Genomic DNA, 20,137 nt, shown 5'->3' with positions numbered 1-20,137 from the left:
GTGTGGACAATTGGATTGGTGTTTTGTTCATCAGGATTCGCATTTTTACATGTTTGTCAAATATGATCAGCAATTGAGAAAGATTGCATTTCTCGAGACACGAGTGTGCCTGCTCTTCGCAAATGTTACGATGGGCACTAGACTAGTGGTTACGCTGAAATTTGGGCTTTCTTGGTTTAGCTAACAACAATTGGGCCTGGAAATTGGCCACATTCAACACCGTTTGTGTAGATTTCTGAATTAATACTTGTCCATATTTGCAAATGATCATCAAGACTGGCAATTTAGATGTGGCAGATTCTGAATGCTTCTCTAATTAATTCTTCTTCATTTTTACTATTTTATTTCTATTTTTTTTAATAGAAACAAACAACTGGCTTAAGTAATTTTTTTGCCTAATGGAGAGAGAGAGCACCAACTAACCACTTAATTAGATAAGTATATAAAAAAAAGGAGGTCCACTATTCCTCAATCATGGAGATAGAGAATGAGAATGGGAATTAACAAGAGAAGGTATTGTTTAAAAGGGTAGGAAGGTTCCAAAAAGTTGTTGAAAGAAAATTAAGATCTTGGAAATTGAGTAAAAAACGACAAGAAAAAGGGTGGAACGTGGAAGATGCTTCAGGAAAGTGGGTCGGTGGCTGCCTATGCTTACTGTTCTCTTCTCATTCACTCATCTACAGTTATACATGATTCTGGATTCGGTGTTCATAACCTTTTATCCCATTTTCTTCAACCCAGAGTCTTCGCAGCAGTATCCTTCTCTTTTCTTTTTTCTAAAATTTTTGATATAAATTTCCCCCAATTGATGATGACCTCAGATAAACCACTGGAACTGGAAGGCAAATCAACCCAGTGGTATTCCTTTCAGAATTAATTCCTGTTCCAATCAATTCAAATTATCCTGGTACCAATTATTACTGCTCGAAAGTAATCTAATATGTAGTTCTGCGCTGTAAACGAGATTTGGTCCTAATTATTAATAATTTTTCCCCTTACAATAATCATGTGCATATCTTAGAATTTTCACTAAATGTGGAAAGTAGAAAAAATTAATCTTAGTATAGGCTGTCTAAAATTCTGTTTCTTTAGGAAAGTTGTTAATTTGGTTAATTTATACATTTAATTCACTATGAATCTATATATATATATATATATATATATATATATATATATATATATAGTGGAATGGGGTCTATTATTAAAAGGTATAGGATTCTCTTATGCACACAGCTTGCTAACTGCTACTATAAGCCTGCCCCACTTGATTCTATTTCTTTCCAGTTTGAAGTGGCATGGTTGCATGGTAAGGTTAATTTTATTAATCATTTTATACATACGATGAGATTTCCATGATCTGATTTCCAAAATGAGAGAGTAGATTATTTTACACTTTACATATACAATATTATATCTATTGCACCTATTAAATTTTATTTAAATTAAGATAATTGATAAAATATTTCAGTAATAAAGTCTTGTAACATAAATTTGTCATCACACTTAAATTATGATGAATAATAGGACTTGATATGCATTCCTGGTGCCTCCATTACCTCTAAATAGATTTTTGAGAGTACGTACTCCTAACATTTGGTCAGAAATTTCACTCAATAATCAAATTTTTTTTAATTATACTTAGTTCACCTAAGTTTAATATATATATACAGTTATTATTAAACTATTGTTGCCATTAATATTTTATAACAAGTTAAATTCTTTATTTTATAATGAAGATATTCATTGAGAAAATAAATTAGATTTTCTCATATATTAGTTGTGTATTTGTATTGGAAATTAATTCTATAGTAGTCTCTTAGCTATTTAATGTTGCAATCTTATAAAAAAAATATTCAAGACTTTATTATTAAATTAAAACGTTTTCAAAACCAAAAAAAAAAAAAAAGAATTCATCAATTAGATGTTCGTCAGGATTATTTAACTGGATTGTTCATCAGGATTATAAATTCTTAAAGAATTTGAGTGGCTTGATTCAATTACATTATACCATTCAACTAATATGTTATTGGTACTCATGAAGTGATGTTAGAAGAGCCTTAAAATTATACATACAATTATATAGTAGTTCTTTCGATAGATACACATAAAAATACAATGATTATTTGATCATAAAAATACGCATCCATATGTGTAAATCTAAAGGATCAAATGGTTTTAAATTAAGATGGTGGGGACCCAAATTTGGAACATCCACATGCATTAGAATTTCCTTATGAAAGAAGGCATAACACCCTAGCATATCAAAAAAATTAAGCATAAGTCACGTAGACAAGTCTTCACTCCCTCAACTTTGCCTTCCAAAAATAAAAATTAAATAACCCAGAAAAACACACCCATTTAAGCCCTCGACAGTGTACGCGCACCTAATTCGCTCATTTGTCATACTCACACCCTTCTCTTTCAAGACGCTCCGCCAAGTGATAAATCCACAATATTACCCACACAGCCAAGAAACTAGAACAACAATTTGTTCAATTTATTTTCAACCTTCATCGATCTATTCTGCCCTCAATACGATTGCTAAAAATGAGATTGTTAGACTTCTTGATGCTACTAAATTTCTTTCTTTTGATTGCTGCTACTCCGCCAATTCAAGCCCTGGATTCAAGAAAGCTTGATGAGAACACCGTCCCCGCCCCGACTGATCAGAAGTGTGCTCCCTGTACTTCAAGCCCTCCACCACCACCGCCACCATCACCGTGTCCTCCTCCGCCAGCTTTGCCACCTCCAGCTTTGCCACCTCCTACTCCAAAGAAACCGCCATCAAGCTACTGCCCTCCGCCTCCAGCATCATTCATCTACATAACTGGTCCACCGGGGAACTTGTACCCTATTGACAATGATTTTGGCGGTGCTGACCGACCCACGGTGGCGGGGCTGCCGTTTTTGGTTGGATGTGGGTTGTTAGGCTTTTTGCTAAGATATGGGGTTTAAGGGGCCACAAAACAAGTTCAAAAAGATGAAGATTGAAGATTCTAAGGACGGGAATTTTTTTGTCCAAAGGTTGAAGCGTTTAGGATCTAGTTTGGTACTTCTACTTTTATCTCTGAATTCTCTAATAATTCCAATTCACGCCTTCTGTTCTTATCCTTTTTAGTCCTCCATCCCCTTTCACTGATAATAATCCTTTTTTTTTTCTTTTCTTTTTGTGTGTGAAACTCTGTTTCCGTTCTGTTTTCTTTCTTTCCTCTTTTCTATAGCAACTGACAATCGAGTAAAAACTATGATCAATTTTCTTTGAATTCTTGATTCTGGGTTTGAGGAAAATTGAAGGTTGGATAATGCCATATATCATAGGACCAGACATAATAAATTAGGACAAGGAAAAATTATGTGTGAAAGAAGAATATATTGAATGATGATGTATGGATCACCCATCAATATTTTCCACTGCCGTCTGCATTAAAAACTTCACCTTCAATTAGGCATACTATTAGTGGGCGGTGTCCTTTGGATAGGCAGGTCCTAATTTTGCTTACATAGAATGCACTTTTAGAATAAAGGGTTTAAATTTTTTCTTACATAGAATGCACTTTTAGAATAAAGGATTTAAATTTTTTGATGGATGGTTTGATTTTTACGTTTCAACTAGTGGTTTAGTAATCTATTCAATAACTTGTCCATGATTAATATGTATGGTGATGCTTCCATTTTGAGAAGATAATGTTCATTAATAATTATAGTTAATAAATCATAATGGGTACTTTTATCACATTGCATATGCCAATTAAGAAGCATTAGATGCTTCCATTGAAAAAAAGAGTCAGCACATGGAGACAGAGACCATGAGCCAAAGCCAACCAAAAATGCCAAAGTCAGAGAAAATAAAAAAAATGGTAAATGGCCCATGATCATGCACATGAGAGTGAGAAGGAAAAAAAAGTAAATAAATATGGATTAATGGGCATGTGACATGTGTCCAACGCTTAAAGCAAGGACCCAGTAATAATCAACTAGAAGTGAAATGAAAAGAAGAGGGACCAATACCAAATTAGCAATTGGAGATTTCAATCATCTAGCTAGTTGTCAGAAAAAAACTGGGATTGTGATCAGAATATGTCAGAATGGTACATTCTTTTTGAGATCAACTTCGGTTTCACCAAATTGAGGGACCCAATTACCAGAATGCTTACACATGGTTTGGTGGGTCATATGTGTCATGTCATCAAAGGAAGTTTGGCAGCCTGCGGTTGGACTCCACTCCTAATTTTCCTAGCGTACGCGTCTCTAATCTCATTATTACAGTGGCAATCATCACGCTCCTAACTAAATCACCTTGCCAGGCAAGTTGGTCTTTTGACAAAGTAAAGGGTTGGTGGCCGTTGATGACTATAAAGATTGCGTGATAGAATAGGGAGGCATAGAATGACTTGAAGGAAGGGCTATCTAGACCATGTGACTACTGCCACTAATGGTGAAGAAAATTTGGCATTTTTTTTTTAATTAATGTTGCCCAAATTTGAAAGGACAAAATGATAAAAGAAAATCAAATTTAATGATGGATCATGGGAAGGTTGTTTATTTACACTTGTCAATTTGTTTTTCATATTTTTGTCATCATTATGACATAATTTAATCGTTATATTCATGCATCCATTATCCCATCAATTAAGTAGACAATGGTGCCTGTCTAGACAAGCATTGAAGCATCAATTCTGCAAAGGAAAATCCCTTGCTGTGACTAGCTAGTAGTGTCAATTAATTCCCACCTTCAATGGTTAGTAACTACTTTCTCATGCATTCATATATAGTACTATTTTTTTTTTCATGAAATATATATATATATATATATATATATATATATATATATATATATATATATATATATATATATATATTACATTAATAGCTATTCATCAAAGTTTACATTGAGGAGAGACTTATAATTACATCAGAATGATGTGTAATTGCTCAAGGAATTGTAGACAAACTTTTAGCAATTTTCAATGAACACAATTATCAAAAACAAATTAAACCTTGTCTTGACTTGCATTATGCATAGAAGAATAGTAAACCACCAAGGACCTAGAAATGTCCTAAATTTGTCTATAGTTAGAGAAGCACTATGGAGGAAAAATCATTATCGTCACAATTCAACTTGTTTTTTGCATGCGCAGGTAAAAGAGAAGGAACTCTTTTGTCACTGAAATTAATAAAGGTAGCCCTAAAAGAATTCTTGGATAAACATGGAAGCAGTAGCCATTATTGTCTGGATAAGATAAAAAAATTCTTGGTTCTAAAATGGGATTTAAGCCATTTGGCTTAGAAATAGATGGAGCCTGTTGATTCAAAATGATGAAATCTAAAAATAAAAAAATCTCTAAAAACAGGTGACAATTAGCAAATATAGATTTCAGGGTATTTAATTTAAATTGAGAAATTTAATTCTTCTGGGTTTATAAATTAAATTGGAAAAGTAGTAGGTCTATACACTTCATATTTTCATTCAAAATTGGAAAACAAGTTCAGTAGTCTTTGGTAGAAAATAAGACAAGGAAAAGTAGAGGAACCTCATGTGTGGTTGGTTTTAATTGGTTGACAATAATAGGGCGCAAACACAGGCTGTACTGTTGAACATAAAGGCAAAGCAATAATACAGGAGATGTGAACTGGGAATCAAAAGTAATGCCGTGGATTGAAAGATAAGTTGACAAAATTTTATGATCCTTAATGGCCTGTATTATCATAATTATTCAGCTTTCTATGGATGAAATAAGGTGCTATTCTCTTTTGGAACCAACACCAAAAGATTAATTTATCAACTTATTTTTATTAATCTTATATTTTTCTTCTGTCTACAATATCCCCTTCAAGACAACAGTCAAATTATTAGGCGATAATTGTGTATCTATTTCATAATATAAAGATTAGAATTATTAACTTATTAGTTTTTTTTTTTTTTTTTAGCATCTTGACTCAATAATCCATTTCATCAATAGATGATGCATGAGTATCGTATTCATGGAAAACCCAGATATACAAATCCCTTTCATTCCACCGACATAGTGAAATTTTAGAGAAATCTCTACATATATACTGTGATTACAATTTTTTTTAAGAGAAAAAAAGGATGATTAATTAATAATTATACAATAATTTTTTAAATTATTATAATGGCCACTAAGGTGTGATGAAATATAGCGAGGTGGGTGTTGGGATTTTAACAAAAACGTCAAAATCACTCAAATTTGTCACTTTCCAGTAGTGCTCTATAATTTTTGAAGCGTAAGGAATCAGCTTTTTTGAGGATTGAAACGTCAGCAAAATAATAAGCAATCAAATTGGACGCTTAACTTGTCATCTTTTTCCACACGTCCCTTGTAATAATTAATCTCCACTTTTTCAATTACTAAGTGTTTGCAAAACAGGATGCAAGTGTGTGCATTTCATTTGTAACTCGAACCTCACTTGTCTATATAATTTTAGTAGTTATACATATATGTATATATATTTGTGCGATATTCAAAAATTTGATTAGTTTTAAAGTTTAATTCTTCTAAATTAATCTCCTAATCTTGATGTGTTTACCAAACTATATTTGAGGAATGGAGTTCTCTTGTGCATGGATATTTTCAAAGAAGGTTCTTGGCAAATTTTTCCAATGCCATCGTTTAGTCACTTTTATTTGCTAGAAACGGTAAAGTTTTTAATGGGAAAGATATTTCAACTTTTGATATGTGTGTTTTTATGCTCCATTGCCTCTCAATATGAACGAAGACATTAGACTCTAATTTCCTATTATTTGCTATGAATCTTCTGGTTACCTTAGAATCTATAAGATTGGGGTCTAATCCACCAAAGCTTCGTAGAGCCACTTCTTGGTCTGCACCAATTTCTTCGAGTTTTAAGTGGAATGTTGATGGTTCCTCTTTCAGAATGCTTGGTATAAGTGCCATCAGTAGTGTTCTACGAGACTCTAAAGGTTTCTTCCGTTGTATTTTCTCTTGTCCTATTGGTTATATGGATTCTAATTCAACGGAATTGGTTGCTATTTGTAAGGCCCTGGCTATCTCTTTATCTTTGCCCTTTTCGAAGGGTAGTTCTTCCTTTATCCTGTTGGAATCCGATGCAAAAAATGTCATCTCCTAGGTATTGGATCTTGTTTCTACTCAATGGAAGCTCTCCTTTGTTGTGAATGAGATTTCATTCTCCTAAAGGCCCTCCCACCAGTGGTGGTCTCCCATGTTCTCCATGAGGCTAACTCTATTGCTGACTCTTTGGCTAAGGAAGGTCTTGCCCGTGATTCGGAGTTGATTGCCACTTTTTGATCCATATCGGAGCCTCTTTTTAATTCATCTTGCAGCTCTTTTTTTTTATTTGTTTTTGGTTTTTCGCCGTTGTTTTTCTTTAGCTTGGTTTGGGCTATTTGCAATATGGTTCTGCTGTGCGTCGGTATAGCGTTCTACACTCTGTTTAGATACGGGAAAAAGGGGAAGGAAAGAAAATAAATAAGAGAAAATAAATTAGGATTAGCACTTTTTCTTATTTGGAGATGAAAAGAAAATAAGAAGACGAGGAAAAATAACTCTTATTTTTTTCTTATTATTTATTCTTCAATTTAGAGAGAAAATAACAAAAGTGTAGGATTATATATCAAATTACAATATTATCCTTTTTAAAAATTTTTTTTTTTGAAAAATATATGAGATAAAATTGTAAATTTATCATACTTTTCTTTTCATTTTTTATTATCCTTTATTTCTATCAAAACAAGAGCAAAGAAAATAATAATAAAAAAAAATATTTATTTTCCACTCTTTATTTTCTTTCTTCCTAAAAAAATTTCTCAAACAGAGTGTTAGTGTCTTGACTCTGTTTTTCTATTTTTGTGTTTCTTTTTTTCTGTTTCTCTTGGATCAGTAGCGTTTTGTAACATTCCAATCAGGTTTTTTCACTTAGCCTGTTTCTCACTATATTGATGTATTGGAGGAGGCATATTGGCTTGGGTTTAGATTGAGAGTTACAAGCTAAATTTTTTCCTGGCATTTAATTGATAAAATTTTTTCTTATAAAAAAAAACATTTATTTTTACCAAACTTCAGTTAAGTTGCATATATTAATCTTAAGAACTTACTTTAGTCAAATTAATTTTTTTACTTTGTTGTCACTTTATGATTAATTTACAATTACATGTATGAATCTTACGTAAAATAATTGGATTAACAATTTCTCTTGAGAAAATAGACAAATATGCACTTAATTTATATTTCATATAAATTTACTTCTTGAGTTTAATCCAATTAATAAACAATTAAAAGAATTCATGTAGATGGAGCTCTTATCACATGGCTTGTACCTAACTTAGAGATCATCAATTGGTGTAATTTTAAGGCCAGTTAATCCCTTGTCAAGAAAAGCAGAATATTAAAGCGACTTCACATAGGACAGCCAAGCCATGCACATAATAAACGCTAAAAAGGTGAGACTTAATTGAGTTCTTCGAAATTAAGGATCTATGCTATTAAAAAATTCAAAAGCAGAGTTGTGCAAGATCCAAGACAACCACACAAATTTCAATTATTACGGGAATTATTTCTTAATTATATTTATGTATTCTCTCCCATTTAAGAATATTTCTTCTTTATTTATTGAAATCAATTAATTTAATCTGGCTTTTTTTGTCACTCTATAGAGAAAGGAATTCATCAAGAAAGGAATTCATTATTTCATCAAGATTCATATTTGTAATCTGTTCCTACAAGAGGAGACCTAAGTTGCTCAAGGAAAAAGAAAGCAGACCAAGCATCCATCATTCAAAATCAATACGCCATGGCAATTAATTATAATTATTATCAGATTGCCCTCTAATCACGTCAGTGTATTCAGATCAATGTTCATTTATAGTGATAGTTTATTCACCATTATTTATATATTTGGTTTACTTCTTCGTCTGATCGACACAAAATAAAAGCTAGTTAATTGAAAAGTTAAAGGATTAATCATACAGTTTGCAAAAATAAGTCAAATAATTAAACATTGTTGTTCTGATGATCGATGATGCCCATTAATCCAAATCGTCAAATTAAGTCAAGTTCTTCGCAAGTTAGGAACTGCATGACGCATATTGGTCTAGATTTCAAATTTAATTAATTCAAGCTAAAACTACAAATTAAATTTAGGAGACCATAAAATTTGTTCTTTAAATATTATCATCTCTAATTTTGAGGCAATGTATTGTGTCTATATTATACCCTGAAAGCAATATGATAGAGAATGATAATCGTTTCCAATAATTTTAGTCTCTAATTATTAAAAAAAAAAAAGGTAAATAATATGAGTAATGGAAAAATAAGATTATTTATTCATAAAGAAAACATTTCCAAACTTCACCAAAGGTAGCCAAAGTGGAAGTTAGTTGGACGGCAATTGGTATTATTTTTATATGACTCCTAATTTTTCGAGCGAAGGTCACATCTTGTGAAGTTTTTCTCCTCATGATCAAATGTATACATGAAATATAAGAATTGATAATTTGTTGTCATCACGTAAATTACTTTTTGCTTATTAAGGTTAATAATAGAAAAATTCATATTTAAATTTGATTTATTATGAATTTAAAGATATAAATATATGATACTCACATATTTAATAAGTTGATATCATTATATATTTTATATTTTATATTTATAATAGATCAAATTAAAAAAAAAATCCTTGATAATAATATGCATCGGAGATATATACCCAAATATACAAACCAAAACTTTAAAAAGTAGAAATAACTTGCTTTTCAATCTATTTAATTTTGTGGGTCATCACAGAACAAGCACTCCTAATAGCCAACAACTAAACTCCATTGACATCACTCACCCACTCCCTTTTCACTCCCTCTTGTCTCTCCCCTCTCTCTCCCTCTCTCAAACAAGATGGGTACTAACTTAACCCTAACCTTCATCCTCTTCTTCACTTCCATACTTCTCCACCTTCCTACCATGACCATGACCGACGACACTTGCCCTTATCCATGTTATCCTCCACCTACCGGCACAGGAACAAGCACGACAATTCCACCTCCACCTCCACCTCCAGCGTCTCAGACAGGATCATACCCACCTCCCGAAAACTACCCAACTCCAACAGGGACTTTCCCATATTACCCTTCACCACCGTCTGGTAATAACAACTACTATGGCCCTCCACCTCCTGACCCTATCTTGCCTTATTTCCCATTCTACTACAGAAAGCCTCCTCACAAGACTGAAGTGTCATCCGCGATAAGTACTGTTCCGGCGTCAAGTCTCATGATCGCCACTGCTTTGATCACTTTACTTTTGGTTTGATATTGTAAGTGAAAATTTTTTATGTATTTATCCATGGATTTAATTATAGGTTTAATTATTGTAGCACTTAATTATGTATTATGAGAGTGTTTTATAGCTTGATTTTGCTATGTGTTGTAGTTGTGGAAAAGATGATCAGAAACTGCAAGAGAACTCTTCTTGTTAATCTTTCTCTTTTTATTGCTATTTTTCATATACATAAGCTGCTGAAAATCTTAATTTTCTTCAATTAAACTGCCGTATTGAAAGAGTTTTGGGCAGGAAATAGAAAGTGTTATTGATTTTAGTTGGGGAAAAATAATTAATGGAGAAAGGGATACAAGAACCGGCAGAGGCGACCCAGGAACAAACGACTTTTATTTGGGTAACTTTATCTTTTTTTTTTTTTTAAATAATAGGGCTGAAAATATTAAAAAGTGAATTTATTATAAAATTTAATATTAAAAATATAATTTATCATATATAATTTATATTTTCTTATAATTTATTTTTAATATGTAATAAATATTCAATAAATTTATATTGAATATGAGATATAAACCATTTACATATTTTTTAAAATAAAGTATTAATTGTAAGAGAAATGTATTATAATACGAATTTAATTCTTTTTGGTATTTAAAAAATTTAAGAGGAAAAGGGTCTATTACAATTTAAATTTTTATATTTATAATTTTGAACATCAATAGAAATCAATTGTATTTAAAAAAAAAAAAAAAAACTTTTATGTTATTAAAGCAAGCAAACGCTAGACCCCGTCATTTGTTGGGCGGGGCGGGATCTTATTGTCTGACCCGGTTCAAGCATGGCCCAACACATCAAATATCAATAGTAAAATCAGTCCAGAAAAAGGCTTTTTCAAGTCTGACCAGTCTATTAGCAGCCCTGAATCGAATACGGTGTGTTGGAACAAAATAATATTAAAATAAAGAATGTATAATTCACCAAAATTTTCTCTTTTTTAGCTTATTATCATTTTCTTTTTTCTTTTTTTTTTTAATATGTATTCTTGCATTAAAAGTCCTAAAAGGCGAAGGAAACAAACAAGGAGAAAAAGATACCCACACTTGAGATATGAAAAAAGCTCACCCAATGATTAAAACCAAACCAATCTAATAAAACAAAACCAAACCTACCCAACTCAATCAAATCAAACCCAACCATTCCAAATTGATCCCTCCCCTTCCTAAAACCATAGGTTACAGAGAGAGAATCCAATTTAATATCCACACTGTCAACCACCTCTATCACTTGCTTTCATCAGATAAGCAGATGCAGACATTGAATTCAACTATATATTGTCAGTATCCCAAGGAGCACCTAAAGATGCCCATGAACGCTCAGCCCCTCTCAAGCACAAAACATCCCACTTTCTTCACTAAGCTAGAGTTCAGCTATAACATTGGAAGGAGGACGCTTTGTAGAGATCATTGACCCACAATGGCCAACAGCATGACCTTTTCAGCTGCAGTGTAAAAGTAAATTTTGGAGTTGCAGAACTGCCAAAGCAAGAGAAATCCTTCTTCCCTCGCAAAGCACCCAACTAGACCCATGACTAAGCACCAATTAGCTCAACAATGCCTACAACACAAACCCAAAATGCCGAAAAACCATCACACCCAGAAAGCAAACACATCAAACAAACGATTTAACCATAGCTTCCCCCTAATATATCATCTCCAAAGCACCCTTGCCAAGATATATCCCAGATCTGCAGACCCATCTCACAAAACCAAAACTATACATCCACACTAGGGTGGGGAGGGGACCTAAATCCAGCTGGAGAGAAAAACTCTCTTCCCCTGTCCCGAAGGATAGGGGAGGGACGCCGGAAATAAATGAAGCTTAACTAAATTCGAGAGTTTTCTAAAAGGCAACTCAAGGAAAAAAAAAAAAAAAGTATTGAGATGACAACAGTAATCTCTAGCGATGTAGCTTCTTGATGTTTATTATCATTTAAAGATAAAAGGCCTATTTTATCCCTTGAAATATGAAATAACAGTCATATAAGTTTTTTTTAAGTATTTAAAGATATAAATAAACCTTTTAAATTAAAAAAAAAAATAAATGAGTATTTCAAATTTTAAAAATAAAGCAAATAAATATTTTTATTATTTTAGAAAAAAATAAGTTCTTCAACTTTAAAAATAGATAAAAAAAATGATTGAACTAGTCAAAGTCGTGCACAAAAATTTTTTATTTCACGGGATTTATCAGCAATGCATATCTAATTTGCAACGTCCTGATAAGTGTTTATTATATCATAGAGCCGATATATTATTTTTTTTGAATTATTTAAAAAACTTCTCTATGAATTCAAAAAACTTTTATAGATAAACTTCTTGAACTATTCTGTAAGTAATACTTATCAATATATGCTAGGTATTAGAATGTTGCAAATTAGATATGTAAAATTGATGATAAAAATTTTGTGCACTAAAAGATATTCATACACAATTTTTACTAAATTTATATTAGAGGTAAATCATAATTTAAAATTTTTTATATATTTTTAAAAGTTTAAATTCACATAATTATATAAAGTTTATTTAATCTATTTTTAAATTAAAAAAAATTAATTTTTTAAAAAATTAAATAATTTAATTAAACATAAAATATTTTAAATAATTATATAATTATTTAGCATAACTTTAAAAATTATAGGCATTTTGCTATGTGCAATTAGTAAACAAATGCATTCTCTACTAACACCATTCACCATCTTCATTATAATATTCACAGCTTCGCTTCTTTTATCTTTTAGTAGAAGATTGAATAGGCTCCAAATCGTGTTACTCTGCCAATTGGTCAACAGACTGCGTAATAAGCCAATTAACACTGACATGGTTTAATGGAATACACCTGCAACCCCTTGACGAAAGATAATATTCCTTAATATCGTAATTACATGTTTTAAACTTATTTCCACTAGCGAGCGTCCCTTTGTCTCGTTTCATTACCTATGAGGCTACGAAACCCAACCTCAATTAAGGCAAATTTCGGTACACCACAAAATAGCACATCAAATACTTGCATAAATTCAGTTTTTCTATGAATCTGAAGGAGCTCACATTAAGAGAGATGGTACATATATATCAAAAGTATATAATAATTTGAAAAACATAAAAACTTCTAAACGGTAAAACAATAAAAGCATCCTCCACTGCCAATGAACATCACCATTTCTACCAAAACAACACCTGCCACCGTTTCCCGATGATGGCTAAAAATTGTGGTAACCATAGTAAAAGCCCCCCTGGGTCCTGGGATCTCAAATAACATATATCTAAGTCTTGTTTATGAAATTAATTGCATAATTTTTTACATTAAAATTTTTGCAGTCTTTGTCTACATTCATATGCTTGACAAGTATCATACATACTACCAGACGCAAGATACTTTTATTATTAGATAATAAATACTTCACAAGACTTGAAACTCCCGTTGCTGTTTTCATATATGACTCCGGCAAGAGAACCTTCAATTTCAACAATTCCCGTGATCAAGCCACCATTATTATTACCTATTCCATCCCCATGGTACAATACCTGCAACACATATGTTAAGCAATGACACAAGGAAAAATGCTATCTCCACACAACCCATTGTAACGTGTTGAGATTTACGTGGGACATTGCCTGATCCAATCACCATTCCCTTTGCACTTCTATTAATACAGCAGGGAGCATGCAAAACATACCATCACAGGCAACTAAGATAGCATCTTTCAGCCAGTGGAGAACATAACTCAGATCAGGAGGCTACACCAACAGCTACACGACCCACTCCGGAATTGCTGCCAATTCCAACACCCTTGATACTTTTCCTCACCATCTCACTGCTATTTCTTCGGTTTCCCATTTTTGGCCTGCCCTCAACCCTCTGGTCCTTTGACACTTTACCATTCTCTGACACTTTATGTCTTTGCAAATTGGTATTCTTCACTTTCTCCAAGTCTTTGCCAGCGCAACCATTTTTCAGTGCAGCTTCTGGGTGGCTGCTGTTGTTTCTTGCTAGGGTTTCCCTTTCACCAGCTTCAGAAGGTGCTATTGCATGGCAATCAGTTGGCCCTAAGGACTCAGGCAGATTGCTTGTGTTTACAGGTTCTACAGCAGAGACAGCATGGTTATTTCCTGACTTGGAAAACAATTGTGATCTTGAAGCGGCTCCACTTCCTGGACTTACTGGCTTCTGTTGTATTTTAGCTGGTTTGGTTTTAGATGATGTGGCCTGAGACAAACAGAAAAACTGGATTCATTTTCTACCAACTCGTAGTTTAGAACACAGAAAATATGAAAAAAAAAATTGAGGCAAAAGAAAAAAAGACATCACAGAGAAAAGGTCATGTAGAGCTCACAAGGGCAAATCTTATGGTCTTATGGCTAAAATAAGAAAGATTATTAGCTAGTGGACACAGCCAATTACATAGATCAGATATCATTAAATGTTTTAATAGGCAATCCCCGTTACCATTCTTTGATGAAAATACATTTCTGTGTTAAGATAATTCTAGCTTCAATAATTCCCTTTGAATGACTACATACTTGTTGTGAATCGGTTCCCTGAGAAACCCATTTTTGGAGTGTTGGGTATAATCTTGGGATTTTTGGGAAAACATCGAGTCAGAGTACGCATAATGTCTAAAAACTGAAGAGAAATGGTATAATAGAAAATTCACTAAAACTTATAGTTACACGAATTGACTAGTGTGACTTTTTATATGTTTGCAAAGCCTTTAATACACTAATTCATAAACATATCTTTCTTTACTCCCTCCCTTCAAGCTTTTCCTTTGATTCGCTTTAGCTTGTAGCCAGGTAGCCATGTTGGATTCCAGTTCATCTCAAGTGTTTCTTCATTCAGTGTTTGCCCTAAAGTTGTGCAAACTTGAGCCAAAGAGAATGGTATGCAAAGGAAGAAGAACCAAAATTTGGCTGAAGCTAGTCATTTCACTTATCATATTCGTCCTGGTCTTATAGACGCCAAAAAAGACAACCCTAACAGCATGACCCATTTGACCATTTATAATACAGCTTGTGTCATACCTGATCCTTATCAACACTTTTAATACTTAACAGCAAAATTTTTGTGGCATGCTGAAAGTTGTTTGAAGTAGAAATTACCTAGATACAAAAACATTTCAGTTCATCTATAATGATAACCTCTTATGTTGCAGACCATGCAAAAGAACAGAATAGTTTACCTAAGCAACTAAATTTAGGCATGGGTGCGGTTCGGTTTTAGGCCAGAACTGAACCGGCAGTTCCGGCATAAAGGGCCGGGGACCCAAGACCAGAGCAAAGGGTTCCCCTCGGTTGCAATTCAGTTCAATACAGTTCATCTGGTTCAATCAAATCTGACAGTCAAAAAAAAATTCTTTTTAAGTGACAAATCTGGTTTTGATCTGAAACTGGACCAAACCAGTCAGAATTGGTCCAGGCCAATTTCGGCCCAGTTCAAGATGGTTCTGCTCAAATCCAAGTTATGACCAGTTCCGGTCCAAACCCGGACAGTGCCCATGTCTAACTAGATTAGCATATGGCTGCATTTGCTGACAGAAGTGCATATATGTAAAGCCTTTAAAAATAAGCTGTAGCAAAACCAAGCAATTGAAAGATAGCTAATGTACCTTGTTTCCATTGGAACCTGGTGATGCAGCAGCATGATAGAAAGAAGGCATAGGTATTGCTTTGAAATTAAGGCTTTTCCGGAATTGTTTAATCTCAGCCTCAGTCTTTTCCTTCAACAACATCATTCCATTAACTCATACGAATTAAACAATAGAAGTAATGGTTTCTAAAAATTGATGTATGAGTGGATGCTATTTAATCCATTATAACCTTACACTACTTAAGGGATTTTTTTGGCACTAAACTCGAAGTTTCATAATAATGTTAATATTTTGGCACTACTTTTAGAAGCATTGAGTTTGAAACTCATACCAGCCTTCTTTTGACATAATGAAGTAGGCCAGAACAGAATTTTCAATAAACTTTAGAGATGGTGACAAAAGACAGTTATTGGAAGATTCCACTTACTTGTGTTTTTGCTTGAATCTGATTCATCTCAGTTTCCTTTGCGTGCATTTTTTCTTCCAACTTCATGTAGAACTAAACTTTAAAAAAGGAAAGCATTTAATAAGTTCCCTAAACTTTAAAAAATTTATATTTGAAACAATAGCAAACTTGCTTGCCTCTTTCCTCCTTTCTGCTCGTTCATCACTTCTAAAATTGAAAGCTACAGTACTTGTCCTTGTGTCTGGCTTAGCTGAGCTAACAGTCTGCTTGGATCTGCAACATAATCACTCAACATTTAATCTCAGAAGGTTTTTAACATTATCAGATAGATACAATGGTGAATGTAACAAACCTTTTAAGGCTCTGACGTGCTCTAGGTTCAACTTTCTTTGATCCAGAAGTCTCAGCTTCAACTACTTTCTTTATCTTTGGATCTTTTTCACTGGACAAAACGAGAGGCATCTTAAAGGATGCAGCCTATGTTACATGCAGAGTTGCAATTTGCAAGAGACAGCAAGTACCTTTTATTTGCAAGGTTTGATCTTGAATTACAAACTTCAAAATCCTAAGCAAAACGGGCCAAGCAAATTCAAAAAAGAACTTCAAATGAGAAAACAAAGGCATTTTGAAATGTATAATTGACACATCTGGAATATTGGGTTAGAATAGGTAACCTCTCCTTTCGGAGTCCTGAGCACCGAACGTCTGGTTGGAATGGCAGCTTGTGGTGAATGCTTTTCTGATTTCATTCTTTGTGGACTCTCTCTTTCCCTCCAATTTAGCTTCTTCACAGTTGTTTTTAATGCATCATTTTGATTGGCTTTCTGGACTTGATTGGCATTAGCCTGGGACTTCAATCTGGGCTCGCTATGTTTACTTTCCATTGGAACTCGCAACTAGAGTGAGAAAAATAATTAGTACGGGTTACAGTTAAACATGCCATAGCACAAAATTTCATACCAATGTCGGGGGAGAAAACGATAGCACATAGGCATAGGCCCATAAATAAAGCAAGATTGAACTGAAAACTAGATATTAGAATTATACAGTTTTCATGCTTTGAATAGTAAAAAATAACATAGTCTTTTCTTTTTATTCTTTTTTTCTTTTTATGCCTTTGAATAACATGGAATTATTAATAGAAAAGAAATTCAAACCTTTGGAGAAAGATTTTGCTGATGTACTGCAGTAGTTTTATCACTCCCAAGTGTTCCACTTTTTGGGGATGGGTCAAAAGGCCTAGATGACGTGTCCACATTAGCAGCATTGTCATTAAGGTTCTCCTTTATTCCTATTTCTTGCCTTTCATTATCGTCAGGTCCAGTTACAGTTTGATGTGCTTCTTGAGGTTTAATGTCTTCAAAGACACCTTCTACAAAAACATTAGCATTGACTGAAGAAGCTTCAATCTGAGATTCAGGATCTTCTCTTTCACATTCCATCACCTGGCATTCTCCACAATACTCTGACCCTTCAGGGCTGTCATCAAAGTGAGCATATTGGCCGCTATCATTTGCATGATCAAATTCACCTCTTGCATATCCATCGTAAAATTCTGCATATTCCACATTCTCAAGTGCACCCTCCTCAAACTGAGTATAATTGCTACTTCCATTTGCATTATCATCTTCTTCTTTGTGGCCCACATTTTCAAAAACAGCATTTTCACCATGGTATTCTATCCCATTTTGCCCCCCAAAAGAAGCTGGTAGTTGCATACCCTTTTGCTTGAAATGGGCTTCAAAATAAGCTTTCTTCTCGATAACTGAACCCGGTTTTGAGCATTTCTCAACCTCTTCAAGATATCTATTGTGAGAGAAAGATGACCTCCTTTCCCAAGATAAGTCTTCTCTTTCAAATCTTCCAAATGATATGGAGCCAGAGTGCAAGGAATCTGTCTGCTCAATTGAAAAGAGTGGATGTTAAGAAGGGGATGAGTTATCCACAGTAGTAGAGCGTGACATATAGGAGGCAGAGATTTGGAAATGAGAAATGTGAATGCTTTGGAGGGAAAAGCAGTTAGGGAGTTATTGGAGCTATTGTAGTTTGTTAGAGCTGTTAAGAGAGTAAGTTATAGATCTGTTATGAATGGATGACTTATAATCTGTAGATTTTCATTCTGAATCTAATAAGAAATTGATCTCTTCTTCTCTATTCTATCTCTTCTCTCTTTCTCTAATTCTTTCTTCTTCTTCCAAGATAACCCCTGAATTACTGAATTGGGGTTTCTACTGACAAAGCAAGAAACAAGTACAATTTTCAAGCATGCGCACTTCAACTAATGAAGAAGTTGCAGAAAAATTGACAGCGACCTAGAGAATCTCACATTTTAATAGTAATTTGACATGCTTCTGGAAGTCATTACTTTAACAAATTAACATAATCTAAAGTTCATGAAAATTAGCTATTTCTAATCTGAAAGCACAATTCTGCTTTATGACAGATAAATCACACTCAAATTTTGAGAGAGTAATTCAAAAGTTTATTATAATTACTGTTAAAGATCCAATTCCATTTTTTTAAATGAAAATTTTCAGAATATGTTACCTTTCTCCATATTTAAACAAAGATGCACAGATTTCACTACTCTGGTTTGAATGCAATTTAGCATGAAGCACTGTCTATGGAATGCAATTTAGCATGAAGCACTGTCTATGGATGATCATGGTAACTCACAAATAACAAATGTGAAAAATTGGTCCATCTGAGCTATTTCTTTTATCACAAAAAATAAGCTCGAAGGCACTTTAGAATATTATAACTGAAACAGATGCTACTGTGCAAGGATGCAGAAGACACAAGCTCAAGGTCGGTAAATCTCATGACTGTCTTGGTCATATTGAATGTGAATGGAGATCAAGATATGCATCTAGATTTTGGCTTAGAAGGTCCAATACTAATGATAGCAAAGCATCGTTAATAAACCAAAACATCCAACTATGAAAGCAAAATTAAACAACCCTTTTTTTTTTATTTCCACTAAATCACTGATAATTAAAAACAAGCATCGGAAAGAAAGTGGCATAAACTTGATCATTAAAACATTTAAAAAATGATCATGAAAAAGCATATAAATATGCTAATTAATGCTAGATTCTCAAGTATAAAATTGGAAAGAAAAGGGAGAAATAATAATGACGACAATATACCATACCTGAAAGCTAATGCTATAGGGTTCTTCAAATTCTTCCATCATAATTGCCCAAATCGAGCACTAAAACACCCACTAATCACCTGTTAACAGAAAACAAATCAATGTGAAAAAAAAAAACTGGCATTCGCAGTGCACATAAAAAAAGGTAAATTCCATATTATACTCAAGTTCCTAAAGTTCACCGTATCTACCAAAACTCTAGTACCTTAAACAAGCATTTGCAGAGATAGAACACAAACAAACAGCCCGTATTTTCAACTAGATAGCACAAATGCCCCACAGAGATCCAAAGGAGAGCCCTGTTGAATACAAACACTTCCGTATTTTATGAACACGGAGAGAGAAAATAAAGTCATATAAAAAAGAAGAAAGTCTTGTGATAGTAATCTATGAAAGGAATCGCGTGTTTTAGGAGTAAATGCCAAACACCAAACACTAGCTTACAGATTTCTTTTCTCTGTCTTTCTATCTCTGTCTCTAACACAGATCTCTTCCTTCAAATGAAGTGATAGCTCTCTGTTTGGCACTGTTTGGAGTCCCTTAAAAAAATGCGTGAATCTAATAGAAATGGGATTTGCTTAATAAAAGTTTATCAAAGCCATCATGTGCTTGCTTGTCCTTTTTTTGTCTTGTTCTGAGCAGACACGCTATTTTAACACTAACTA

At 33.4% G+C, this 20,137-nt stretch overlaps 3 protein-coding genes across 4 annotated transcripts; 2 read left to right on the top strand and 1 right to left on the bottom strand.

Annotated features, from left to right (window-relative positions):
- Positions 1 to 2,161: 2,161 nt before the first annotated feature.
- Positions 2,162 to 3,164, top strand: LOC110637083 (leucine-rich repeat extensin-like protein 6). Its single transcript, XM_021787025.2, has one exon. The coding sequence runs from the start codon at positions 2,548 to 2,550 to the stop codon at positions 2,953 to 2,955; it is 408 nt and encodes a 135-aa protein (XP_021642717.2). The 5' UTR covers positions 2,162 to 2,547; the 3' UTR covers positions 2,956 to 3,164.
- Positions 3,165 to 9,775: 6,611 nt separating this feature from the next.
- LOC110637085 (uncharacterized) lies at positions 9,776 to 10,467 on the top strand. The gene has a single exon (XM_021787027.2). The coding sequence runs from the start codon at positions 9,888 to 9,890 to the stop codon at positions 10,299 to 10,301; it is 414 nt and encodes a 137-aa protein (XP_021642719.2). The 5' UTR covers positions 9,776 to 9,887; the 3' UTR covers positions 10,302 to 10,467.
- Positions 10,468 to 13,572: 3,105 nt separating this feature from the next.
- LOC110637096 (protein WVD2-like 7) lies at positions 13,573 to 20,137 on the bottom strand. 2 transcript variants are annotated; one of them, XM_058136007.1, is made up of 10 exons: positions 19,678 to 20,137; positions 19,473 to 19,552; positions 17,476 to 18,216; positions 16,993 to 17,214; positions 16,840 to 16,883; positions 16,671 to 16,760; positions 16,495 to 16,591; positions 16,340 to 16,411; positions 15,931 to 16,041; positions 13,573 to 14,531 (listed from the first exon to the last, which is right to left on the bottom strand). In XM_058136007.1, the coding sequence occupies exons 2-10, from the start codon at positions 19,512 to 19,514 to the stop codon at positions 14,055 to 14,057; spliced, it is 1,896 nt and encodes a 631-aa protein (XP_057991990.1). In that variant the 5' UTR covers positions 19,515 to 19,552; positions 19,678 to 20,137; the 3' UTR covers positions 13,573 to 14,054. The 2 variants fall into 2 exon arrangements, with proteins under 2 accessions (XP_057991990.1, XP_021642733.2); XM_021787041.2 differs by having other exon boundaries at positions 15,931 to 16,035; positions 19,678 to 20,078.

Source organism: Hevea brasiliensis, chromosome 15 (genome assembly GCF_030052815.1).
Source record: "Hevea brasiliensis isolate MT/VB/25A 57/8 chromosome 15, ASM3005281v1, whole genome shotgun sequence".
NCBI classification, from domain to species: Eukaryota; Viridiplantae; Streptophyta; class Magnoliopsida; order Malpighiales; family Euphorbiaceae; genus Hevea; species Hevea brasiliensis.
This window is presented reverse-complemented; position numbering and strand designations above follow the sequence as displayed.

Coding starts and splice junctions, on each gene's coding strand:
- LOC110637083 (XM_021787025.2), top strand. CDS start 2,548: ATGAGATTGTTAGACTTCTTGATGCTACTAAATTTCTTTCTTTTGATT.
- LOC110637085 (XM_021787027.2), top strand. CDS start 9,888: ATGGGTACTAACTTAACCCTAACCTTCATCCTCTTCTTCACTTCCATA.
- LOC110637096 (XM_058136007.1), bottom strand. CDS start 19,514: ATGATGGAAGAATTTGAAGAACCCTATAGCATTAGCTTTCAG. Junction 17,215..17,475: donor AGCAAAATCTTTCTCCAAAG/GTTTGAATTTCT, acceptor TTCTCACTCTAG/TTGCGAGTTCCAATGGAAAG. Junction 16,761..16,839: donor TCAAACCTTGCAAATAAAAG/GTACTTGCTGTC, acceptor CGTTTTGTCCAG/TGAAAAAGATCCAAAGATAA.